This window comes from Macrobrachium rosenbergii, chromosome 21 (genome assembly GCF_040412425.1).
Source record: "Macrobrachium rosenbergii isolate ZJJX-2024 chromosome 21, ASM4041242v1, whole genome shotgun sequence".
Taxonomy (NCBI): domain Eukaryota; kingdom Metazoa; phylum Arthropoda; class Malacostraca; order Decapoda; family Palaemonidae; genus Macrobrachium; species Macrobrachium rosenbergii.
The window spans coordinates 5,551,731-5,564,550 of NC_089761.1; the positions used below are offsets into that span (position 1 = coordinate 5,551,731).

General features: G+C 49.5%; 1 protein-coding gene across 1 annotated transcript; it reads left to right on the forward strand.

The window, feature by feature from the left end:
• Positions 1-6,279: 6,279 nt before the first annotated feature.
• LOC136849367 (uncharacterized) lies at positions 6,280-6,807 on the forward strand. Its single transcript, XM_067122719.1, has one exon. The coding sequence runs from the start codon at positions 6,280-6,282 to the stop codon at positions 6,805-6,807; it is 528 nt and encodes a 175-aa protein (XP_066978820.1).
• The last annotated feature ends 6,013 nt before the right edge of the window (positions 6,808-12,820 follow it).

The following is a 12,820-nucleotide window of genomic DNA, read 5'->3' on the forward strand; positions in this document are numbered from 1 at the left end:
ACCAATTCGCTGCCAGTGCCACTTGCGAGCCCTGGTCAGTGCCAAGCTCCACCTATCTCGACTGGATGCTCCCTGCCAAGCATACTCCCCGTGCTTGGCCCTGAGTTAGTGCCAGTGCCAGATCCAGAACCTGATCCGGAAACGTCACAACCATGATCATCGCTCAGCGCAAGCCTCCGACCCCTGACGTTTCTTCTTCCCACACTCTTCCGCCTGCTGAGGATGACCCTCTGGCAGGCCTAGACATTACCTCTTTTCTGGTCAACCAGGAACTGTCCGACCAGGATGCTGACACTGATTCTCTTCCCACGACGGTTGTCGCAGCAGCTGAAGTAGGAGACCAGCCCGTAGCCCATGAGGCTGCCCCTGATCCTGCTCCTGACAGCACTCCTGGCTGTTCTTCAGAGTCGGCACCCTCATCACCCCCTAGGAATGACCTAGCCAGACCCTGGAGGCTCCGGAAGAAGAAGATGAAGGAGCGGAAGAAATCCACTTACCAAATCAGAGCCATAAACTTTTCTTGGCACTCGTGCCCCGTTGGCACAGTGCTGCTTCCATCTCAGAGTGATCCTGGCACCTGCCCAGAGGAGTTAGCCTGTGTGACATCTGATTAAGTAGTATTAACAATTAAGCACGTAGGCCTTTGTACTACTAACCCTTCCCTAACTGACCTCCTTCCAGCCCACTCCAGACTCAAACTGATACATTACTTAATTGTACATTGTGATTTACCCTTCAGGTTATTCATGTATTAATTTGTTGCGTGTTAGTCATAAAGCATTGTGCTGATCGTAATTCATTGAGTGCCATTCATTAGTACCAGCTCGTTCAGTGCCAGAGTCGCAGGATAGTAGGTTAGGTTAGGTGTTTATCATGTGCATTTGCCTAGGCGTAGATTTCTTCTGTTGTCAGAGACAGTTAGCAGAAGTGTCTATACCCTTAGCTAGGTTAGGCTCATTGTATATGTGAAGTTAGCCAATTCAGAACCCCTCTTAGCAGTTATGTAGGCCCCTTTAGCTGTTGCAGTGCCCAAAGCACAATTTATGTAGGGTCACTGGCTGTCAGTCGGGAGGAATTAGCTAAGACCTTCCCACCCGAAAGGGTGTGAAGGCCTCTCCAAAAGGGGGACCTCTTAAGAATTTATACCTCCCTTATGTAGCAGCCAGTGCGTCATTTATCCTTTGATGCATTTTCTCCTTTCATTTGACTATGGGGGCAAGAAAACTTGGCGGTTGTGATAGAATAGAGCATATTTTGAACCAGAGAAAAGCAGTTGAAGCCAGTGTTTCACTCCTGTAGGGCTAGGCTCCCACCTTAGCTGACCTGGGATAAACAATAGTGACCCCCCTTTCACTCCCATCATGTGATGTGGGAATAGCTAGGCATTGCAGGCATGGGGGACATATTCGGGCTGGGAGATAGCTAGGACATTAGCCTCTAAGTACTTAATCTTAAGGCCATTTTCCTCCACTCCCTTTGCTGGCTGTATGACTTTTGCAGGTAAATGGTGGGCCTACATTTAGACACAAACAACCACAGGAAATGCGCACTTTTCCCTGATAGCAAGCAGAGGCCTCCAGACTCCAGACACGGACACATGTACGACGCTTCCTTCCTTCTCCCACTGGTGAACGCTAACTTCGGTAACCGGCGAAGTCTCTCATGTTCAGCGCACACATTTGTAGGCCAGGTAAGTTGATCGTGCTTAGCCAGTACCCCAGCCCTTTCTCTCCCCCCCACTGAAATTCCTTGATTTTTCCATTCCTTTTCAATTCCTTTCTACACAAAAGCATTTCCCTTTGTTAAGTCATCCTACTTCGAGCAGCCCGTAAATCGCCCCACGACTTGCTTTAAAATCAACTTAATATGATTCAGTGATAAGTATTTAAATATCCCTTCCCCAGTGCAAAGTAAGGGCAAATTAGTCTAAGTGATATAAGTACTGAATTCCTCCCCCATGCAAAGATTTATTGTTTAATGGACAGCAGGGGAGATTTTATTGTTTTCCGTGTGGTACTAACTCCAGACCTCTCTTCCAGGAGTCATCATATCTTTCCCAGTTCGCAAATCTATGTCCCACTAGTGACGACTGCCATTCAAACTTCGCAGCCATTCCTGGTCACAGCCCGATCATAAGCACCTGTTGCCCAACCAGCCATCATCTTACTTAACTGATTTCCATTACCCTGGAGTTCACCCTTCCAGTGTATTACCGTCTGTGACAACTTGATGTAATTTTACCATAACAGAGTTATTTGCTATAATGGGGATTTGTAAAGTCCCAGCTGATCGAGTTTTCTATGATGAACCACCCGTTTTCTTCGATACCACTCCTATAGGATTGGGTCAAGTGAAATTAGCCATATTTTTCCTGTGTAAATATGTATCTATTACTAATTCATTTGTATCTGCTTCTTTTGCACATGTGTTAGAATGTTGTTATGTCAATTCCTGTGAACTCACTTTTTACATTACTTTTATTTATCCATTGTAATTATTACCGAGAGTAATTGACCTCGGGTCACCTAAATTCTATTGTATTCCTCTGTGTGACGTCTGCACATTGCTTTATAACCAACCTGCATTCTGAATAAACTAGCAGTACCTGTCTTCCTGCTCATTATTTAGCACCTCTTAAAGTGGTGACCCCGGAGTGGTTCCCAGAACCATTAGCGGACTCATGCAGCAACCTAGTTTTGGCTCTGTGAACTATCCCATGCCCCTAACAGACTAAACACGGCGCTGTAACCAGCATTCGGGCATGCTGACTCTCGCTGGCAAACAACCAGCATCAACGGACCCACACGGCGCGCTCCTAAGTGCATATTAACACAAGTAACCCACTCCAATTAAGAGGGTAATAGTGAGTGTGGACGCGGACATTCCCTCCCACATACAGTTAACCACAAACTTCGTGGACTCAGATAACTCCCTCGCGCACATCCCGCCCGCGCCTTCCCCAGTGCTAAGAATCAGACGCTCCTCTACACCGCTACCCGTGTCCCGCGCATTGCCCATCCCGACGGAACAGACTAAATCCGCCCTTGCCATAAAACTGCCGCCCTTCACGCACAGCAACCCATCATCATGGCTCTACAGGGTCGAGGGACAGTTCAGACTGGCGGGACTCACTGACAAGGTGCTGCAAGCCGACGCCGTGATCAACCCCTACCGAGGTCTACAGAGAACTCGTCCCATGGGTGTCTGCCGCACGCCCCGTCGCCTACCAGCATCTAAAAACCTCTCTAGTCAAGACCTGCTCCCTGCCGGTCTCCAAGAGGGCCACCCGCACCCTTGACCTTGTCAACAGCCCATGGCATGTCCAGAATATCCTGGAGACTTGGCGCATGATCCAGGACCTCCTCACCCTTCCCGAGACAGACAGCAGCGGTAGGCAGTCAGAGATTAGCCTATCAGGGGAGATCCTCCTCCGTCAGCTCCTCCCGGAGGTCCAAATCCAGATCCTCGACCCTTACACCATGCCGCTCGAGGACGTGATCAGGACGGCGCAGTGGCTGACGGACTCCGCAGGGGCAGCAAAGCGGGCATCCACGCCCACACACCCCATCAGTTCCCTCCAGCTGGAGGATAACACAGAGGAGATAAGTGCTGTCACCAAAAGGCAGCCAGCATACCATCACAAGAAAAACTCACCGGGGCCTTGCTACTACCACCAGTGGTATGGCAAGGACGCCCAGAACTGCCAGCCCCCCTGCTCTTTCGCCCATCCAAAAAACGGGGGAGGTGGTGGCCAACAGAACAGGCCGCCATGGCAGCAGAGGAACCCAGGAATCCAAAACCATTAGGCTTCTACGTCCGCGACACCATCTCCGGCAGGATGATGTTGGTCGACACTGGGGCTGTTCTTTCAGTGTTTCCACCAGCCAGGGAGGACCGCAAATGTCCGCCGGACCCGGTTGCCTTCCTGACGGCCGCCAACAGTTCCCCCATCCTCTCCTACAGCACTTGGCTCCTGTCGATCTCCATCCTTGGCTGGAGATATACGTGGAACTTCATCACCGTGGACGTGAGGACCCCACTCCTGGGCGCTGATTTCCTCGCCCACTTTGGGCTGGCAGTCGACATCGGTCGCAAGTGTCTCTTAGACACTGACTCCTGCCAGTCCCTCCCCCTGGGACCGCGACCCAGCGTGCCTACCATCTGCTCCATTGCCCCACACCAGTACGCCCAGTTGCTGAAGGAGTTCCCCAATGTTTTCAAGCCCAAACTGTGCCATGTACCCGGGGCCACAGCAAAGCATGGAATCTACCACCACATTAAGACAAAAGGGCCCCCTAATACATGCAAAGTTCTAGAGGCTTCCCCCTTGGCGCCTTCAGGAGGCCAGGGACGCTTTCGCCGAGATGGAGCGGATGGACATGTGCAAGAAGGCCTCCAGCCCCTGGGCCTCTCCCCTCCACATGGTGCAGAAACCAGATGGCTCCTGGAGACCCTGCGGCGACTACAGGCGGCTCAACCTCGCAACTGAACCAGATCACTACCCTCTACCAAACATGCAAGATCTCACGGCTTCCTTTCACTAGGCCAAAATATTCTCTAAACTAGACCTTTTTAAATCTTACTTCCAGGTACTAGCTGCTCCAGAGGATATCCCCAAAACCACCATCATCACGCCCTTCGGTTCCTGTGTCTTTGCCTTCTCCACCTTCAGCCTGAGGAACGCGGGGGCAACCTTCCAGAGGCTGATGGACAGCATCCTGGGGGACCTGAACTTCTGTGTCTGTTACGTGGACGATATTCTAATTTTTTCCAGATCCCCCAAAGAGCACCTGCGACACATCCGGATGGTCCTGCAGCTCCTGCAGGAGAACAGCCTCGTCGTCAAGTTTGACAAATGCACCTTCGGCATCGAAAAAGCTGACTTCCTGGGCCACGAGATATCCCCGGAGGACGTCCGTCCACCCGCAACAAAGGTCGCAGCCATCACCAGGTTCCCCGCCCCTACCTCTGTAAAGGCCATACAGGAATTCCTCGGGATGGTCAACTACTACAGGAGGTTCATCCCCAGGGTCGCACACACCATGGCCCCCCTGACGGAGATCCTAATGGCCAGCCGTAGTCCTTAATTTGGGGACCCGACCATCAGCAGGCCTTCTCCCTGACAAAGGCCGCCCTCACCGAGGCAACCACCTAGGCCCACCAGGACCCCAACGCCCCCCTCTAGTTGATGATGGATGTCAGCAACGTCGCGTGTGGGGTTATCCTGGAGTAGATTGTCACCGGTGCCCCCCAACCCATCACCTTCTTAAACAAAAAGTTCAGCCCTGCGGAGACCAGCTACAGCACCTTCGACAGGGAACTCTGCGCAGTGTATCGGGCGGTACGTCACTTCAAGTTCTTCCTGGAGGGTACACCCTTCACAATCTGGACGGACCACCAGCCGCTGGTCCACGCCTTCACAAAGCAAGGGGATGCATGGTCTTCCAGGCAGCAGCGGCATCTCGTGGCCATCGCAGAGTTCACTTGCTCAGTCAAATACCTCCCCGGCAGAAAGAACCCTTTAGCAGACCCCTCTCCAGAATCGAGCTCAATGCAGTGCAGCTCCGGATCAACTACGAGGACCTTGCCTGGGAGTAGACCACCAACCCAGAGACTCCAGCCTACTGCACCGCCATCACGTCCCTCAAGTGGAAGAACGTGACCCTCGCCCCTGGGGGACCAAAACTGCTGTGCGACGTAAGCACCAGCCAGCCTTGCCCACTGATGCCCGCCTCCCGCCGCCGTCTGGTGTTCGATGTCATCTACGGGCTGTCCCACCCCTCCGGCAGGACGGCGGCCAAGCTGCTGGCAGAGAAGTTCGTCTGGCACGGTATACAGAAGGACGCGACGGCCTGGGTGAGACAGTGGATCTGGTGCCAAACCAGCAAGATAGGGCGTCACACCTTGACAGGGGTAGGCGAGTTTCCCCATCCGGGGAGGCAGTTTGGACATGTACATGTAGACATCATAGGCCCTCTCCCCCCATCAGGCTGGGCCAGATACCTCCTGACAATCATCAACTGCTCAACCAGGTGGCCTGAAGCGACACCCATGCAGGAAGCCACCACCAGTGTGTGCGCCGAGGCCCTCCTCTCCAGCTGGATTAGTCGGTTCGGTGTCCCGGACCACATAACCACCGACAGGGGCCTGGCCTTCCTGTCTGAGCTGTGGTCCGCCCTGGCACGCCTGCTGGGGACATCTTACCACACCACCACTGCCTACAACCCCGCAGCTAACGGATTGGTGGAGAGATTCCACAGGTCCCTGAAGGCGTCCCTCATGGCCCGCTGCACCACCGAGGATTGGAAGTATCAGCTGCCTTGGGTCCTCCTTGGACTGAGAACCTCCCCCAGAGCCAACGGTGACCCGTCCGCAGCAAAGAAAATCTATGGGGAGCCCCTCATAGTCCCGGGCGAACTCATCATGGGACATCGTCACAACCCATCAGTCCAGAGGCTTCATGACATAGTCTGGAAGTTCACCCCCTGCCAGCGGACATATACCGATAGGTCAGCAACCTTCACGCCTCCCAGCCTGTCCTCCACCACCCATGTCTTCATCAGGGATGACGCCGTCCGCCCCCCAACTAACCAGGCCCTACAGGGGCCTTTCCACGTGCTCAAGAGGAACACCAAAACATTCCGCCTCTCCCTGCACGGGAAGGACGATTGGGTGTCAGTCGACTGTCTCAAGCCCGCCCTTTTGGAGGAAACAGTAGACAGTACCACGCAGCGCCCTCCTCAAGAACCATCGTCTCCAATTTGCAGTGGAATATCCTTGGATTGTGCCTTGTGGAAACCCTACTAAAGGATTCCAAGTTCGAGTTCATCAGTAGAAATATCCCTCCAGTCCCCCAACAAGCCTGAATGCCACATTTTTTCATCTTTTGATATTCTTTTTGCGTAAATATACATAATTTTAATTTAACTTTAACATGTTTACATACACATTCCATGTGAGTAGAGCCCTAAGCTCATATGAAAATCCCCTTTTTTCTGTTTTGTTTTTTATGATTACCTGGACCCACAAAGTTAGATAACAAGGCTAACATAATGGCAAGTTTTGATATTTGGCTTATAGTTACCATTTCCACAGGTAAAATCATAAAAATGGCAATCTCTGTCCTTAGATCTCGTTATTAGCGGGTTGCATCCCCCCCACCAGTTTGATCCCATGTGGGGCATTGAAACACGTGCCTAACTATTTCGTGACAACAAAATTGTATGATTAATACAAAGAGGAAATATGCACACTATTCCCTTTTATTTTAAAATTTTGCGATGCTTAGTCTTCCCTAACTAGCCTAACGTGAAATCATGCATTCCCTAACGTTCCCTATTTCCTAAGAACAGTCACGGTTTTATTTCCTATCCTAAAATAAACACATCATACTTACGTGGTATTCATTGGCTTGTGCTTTTGGATTTTATGCAAAGGTTCGTCATTTTCTGGCACCCAGCTAGCTTCGCTAATTGCTGATACTTAGGAAATTTAACCCTCTCTCTCGTGTTAGTTGAGATTAGAATTCAAAAAGGAAAAAGGAAGGAACAAGTTGTTAGGAAAGAGTAGAATTTGGTTACTTTCCATTTATTTGGTGAATACTCAAACACTGTGATAAGATTTCCTGTATGTCTTATTATTAGCATTTTCCTGCTATATGTTATTGTGTTATGCAGGCCACACCAACCAATTCCTTTACAAACCCAGCCAATTTTCCCAAGCGATCAGTGAACCCGTAGCCTAGACACCGAGACTAAAAATAACTCGACCTTCAGATGCCTGCACCCTCCCTCCTCACCTCTCCCCCCTACCCCGTGCACGTCCTATCCATTCCCACAAGCCCTCCGAACCCTAAAAATCCATTCAGGCCAGAGCCAATGCCCTCCAAGCCCTAAAACCTCCATTCAGGCCAGCACAACTCCCTCCGAACCCTAAAGCCCCATTCATTTAGGCCAGGGCCAACGTGCCCTCCGAATTCCAAAAGCTCCATCCAGTTTGTTCAGTGAAAACGACCTGAAAAAGTTGTTAATTTGATTTATCCCAGACGACTCCTTCTTACAATTTTTTGCGGGGTTATTTAATTTTGTGTCCCTTTGAGTGCCCCCGACTCAAAATGTCTACCAGAACCCAACTAAGCGAGGACTTCAAATTTTATATGTTCGCCGGGAAAGAACTTGACCTCTCAGGGCCGCACTTAAGGATTGGGTCCAAGAGAAACTTGACGAGGTAAAGACAGAGAGAGAGGAAGAAAGAATTGCCAGAGAAAAAGAAAAGGAGGCAGAGAGACAAGAAAAGGAAGCAGAAAGAATCATCAGAGAAAAAGAAAAGGAGGCACAAGACAAGAAAAGGAGGCAGAAAGAATCGCCAGAGAAAAGGAAAAGGAGGCAGAAAGATGAGAAAAAGAGGCAGAAAGAATTGCCAGAGAAAAACGAGAGGAGGCAGAAAGACAAGAAAGAGAGGCAGAGAGACAAGAAAAAGAGGCAGAAAGAATCGCCAGAGAAAAAGACAAGCGAGGCAGAAAGACAAGAAAGAGAAAGGCAGCAGGCCCATGAGCTTCAGATGACCCAGACTGGCACTTCCAACCCTCCCTCCCACCTTGAGGATGAATGCCCTCAGGCAGGCTCACGCATTTATGCCGAAGTGGACCGAGGCCGAACCTTAGGCGTGGCTCGACAGGGCAGAGACAGTCCTGGGCTGCTACACCCTCTCTCCTGCTGAAGTTTCCCTCCTATTAGCCAAGTTCCTCGGGGGGAAAGCCCTGATCACCTTTCATGCCCTCCCTGGGGAGGATCAAGGAAATTGGGACTCTGTACGCCAAGCCATCACCAAGGCGTACAAAATCACCCCCGAACGCTGGAGGCGGCGCTGGAGAGGGCAAATAAAGGAAGCAGGCCAGACCTGGACTCCCTGGGCATACCAATCTGAGTGAGCCCTCACGGAATGGCTAGAATCCCTGGGAGTCTTCTCCACCGAGGCCATCTCGAACAGTTTAAATTAGAGCATTTCTTGCTCTATGTGCCTCCTGCCCTAGCCACTCACATAGGCAAAAAGACACCCACGGCACTGGCCGAGTGCTGTCGCCTCTACAACAAATGGGACACCCATTACCCCCACAACAGCTCCATGGAGCGGAAAATCTATCCCCCCCCTCCTTCCTCACTGGCGCCCCTCCGTCGAAGAATGGCCACTCGCAGAAACCCGAGCAATGCCGAAACGAGCAAACAGCACCTCTTAAATCCTCTCCTGGAAACCCACCAAATAACTCGCCTGCACCCTACACAGGGGCAGTGCAAAGTTTATGGCCTCTCTCCCTCATAGGAGAAATGCCCTAAAAACAATAAATCAAATACTCCTGTCATCGCCTTGGCCATTATGAATTCCGAGTCCTTGGGCCCTCCCGCAAAAGGTCCCATATATGTGACCCCTCCCCAGGGCAGATACCCCGTGCACCGAGTCAAGGTATTCGATGATTCTGGCGTGCAAATCTCCCTCATACAAAGGGACAGAGTTCCCTATGGAGCTGTCATTAACAGACGAAAACTCGTCACAGTCGAGGGAATAAATCAATTTAAAATTATACTCCATATAGTTCAATTGAGAGTCACAAGACCTCACCAATCTAAAATTTGCAATCTTGCAGTAGCAAGCTATATTCCCAGAGGCTATGACGTCCTCCTGGGACAGGACTTTCAGTCCCCACCTAAATCACAACAACCCAGGGTCCACATTCCCCACATCATTCCTCAGGCGTGAGGAAGCCTCCACCGCCTTCTCCCACATCAATACTGGCTTCCCCTGGGTACCATAAAGATGTAAAGATTTTACCAGTGCCACCTGAGTACGATATACTGTGACCCCCTCGACCGATTCCCGATCCCATTCCAGTGACCAGCCCTGACCCAGTGCCAGGGCCCCAATCAGATCTCCCTCAAGGAGGTTCAAACCCAAATTCCAATTCTCTGCCAGTGCCACTTGCATGCACTGAGCAGTGCCAAGCTCCTTCCATCCAGAATGGCGAGATATCTCTAAAATCCATACCTATGCCAGTGCCAGCGCCAGCACCAGAGCACCCTTTACCAGCATCAGTAAGAGAAACAGTTCCTCCTGACCACAGTGGAAGTTTGCCTAAAGGTGCAGCTTCGCAACCAGTGCCTAAGCTGGTCATTGCTACCTGCGAGCCTCTCACGCAACCCCCCCACCACCAACCGCCTCCTCTCTGTCTCAGTCCATCACAGACATAATCATGAGTCAGGATTCTATCACCTCTCACTTGGCCGATGAACTCCAAGAGCTGCGACGGATCATGGTAGAACTAGCAAAGAAGGTCCCTTGGTCAGCTGTCAAGGAAGCCGATGCAGGTGGTACTCACATACCGCCTCCGAGCTCAGGTTCCCTGATTCCCCGGCCGAGGAAAATCATCAAAGTAGGAGGGGTCTGTGGAGGAAAATACTATGGGCGTGGATAATTCCAGGTAGTTTAAAGAGAGCTCCCAAGCTCTCCTGGCACTTGTGCCAACCTGGCACAGTGCCACCCCTTCATCCTACGAAGATCTCGGCACCTCTATCCAGAGGAGGATGTCAAGGTCCTCCACTATCCTTTTCATTCCCTTTTGTAACGTTCTTCCTTATTCTTTCCTATAACATTTCCTTTCTTCCTGTGATTACTACTTACTTTTGTTTTACACATGGGAACACCCAACATGCCCACGCAAGCTCATGCCTTGCCTATGGCCCCATTTTACTTAATCACCTCTGCAAATGCAGAGTGCCATTGATAGTTAGGCCACCTGCATAAGTTTTACAACTCCTCTTCATTGCCTACCGCAGCAGGAGGCATTTAAATACGATATGCCATTACCATCTGTTATTACTATTATGAGTGCAAAAATGGCACAGTGCTATGAGCGTAGATGTTGGCAACTGATCCTTCCAGAGGGATTGCGCCCTCTGGTTACCTTTGTAGCCCCCTTAGGCTAAGAAATGGTCCTAGCTGTCTTCCACAGGCCATGAAGTATAATTTTGGCATACGTAGTAATTACCTTTATTCTACCAGCATTGGCTACTCTGAATATGTCATTTATTCCCTTGGGTTTATAGTGCCACCTTTTCTAATTCAAGGATCGTGGCCCACTATCCAGAAAGCGGTGTCATGTCCTCTTGCTTGTCTATTTCTTTTTCTTCTTGTAGTAATTGGAACTTCATTCCTCCCCCCAAACCCCCTTCCTTTGTTTGCTTTGGTCATTTGTACAGTAAATGAATACCATTAAAATTTCGCCCTGTTTAACAGAAAATCAAACCGTAAAAATGGCGTCATAAAAAGCCAGTGAAATCATAAAAATGGCGAAATACAAATAGTGAAAAATGGCAACCCTATACTACATGAACCCCCGTCTAAAAATGGCGACGCTCTTTTAAAACCTCTTGGAAAAACAATTAAACCTTAAGTCAGTTGTCATTAGCTAAAGAAGTTATCATAGAGTCAAAATTAGTAAGATTTACTCCCCCATAATTAGAACCTTCCTAGGCACTCATTGTTGTGCTCATAAGGGTGCCACAGGTTTCAGTGCCACTCCCAGCACTGCGCCACTGATCTGCATAAAAACATGGTGACATCTAACACAAACCATGTGCCATTCATTGCAATGCCTTCTCAAGGCAAACTAACTACATGCCTCTAATCACTGTTTAGCATTAAGTGCATGATTATTTTAAGACTTTTATCTTAACGATAACACGTACATTGTGTTAGTATTTTACAGGAACCTCCTATATTCTTAGCTGCCCTGCCTCATAGTCTTCAGTAACTTATATTTGTTGACTTTAGCTCTTGTACTTATCAAATTCCAGTTAGTTACAACATCAGTCAAAATAGGGTATTTAGTGACTCACAAACACCTTCACGTAATGGAAATTGCCTTGTTTGTCAGCCACAATGCATTCTGCGAGTAACGTAAATTGTTCAGTTCGTTCCTCAGTGAGTTATCATATACTTTGTGTGCTGCAGAGACTTAAATGAACAAAATTATAATTATAGATCATTACAGAGAAATATTTAGAGTAACGTAAAGCATTTTTCTGATGACTTCTTGTTGTTAATCGACATTCGCACCCGACTGAAGGTGCGACATGTTATCTTGCGCGGGGAGCTATTATATCTCACAAGAAGCCACTATAAAAACACTCTGTTTTATTGTTTTATCCTTGACTGGGTATTTGCTTAGTGCAGGTCGAAGGTAGGTAAAAGATGGATTAAGACCCTGCCTAAAGAAGCTTAGCATCCTTAAGCTACTTTACAACTTTCTCTTTTGGGGCAGAGTGAACTGTGTGGGATTCTTTTGCAGGTACCCCGTTGGGAAACGACCAGATATTCAGCACACCTGGGCACATGACTCATGGAAGATGACTCCTTCACCATCCCCCGTCCCTCAGACGATGCCTTAAATAGGGACAGACGAAGGAGACGAGGGTCAGACACTCGAGGGACGTCATGAAGTCGTGAGGCAGATTCCCATAAGACGTGCATGGGACCGCTATACATACTGGAGGAGTGATTGACACCCAATCTTCGTCACAGGAACACACATCTGAGTCATATTTTGCCTAATGATCCATTTTCGCCATTCTTCGCTGGAGACCCCTTCCTCTACACGGTAAAGTGTTTGTTAAAGAGTCCCTGTCAGTCAAGAATTGCCCTTCAAGTGTTTTTTTTTAAAGGCCAGTAAATTAAAAATTTCCTTTGCCTCGTGATACCAGTGTTATTCAAATGTCTGTGTTTTAAGTGATTCCCTATCCTTGCTCATTCGAGGCTTTGTGACGCCTCA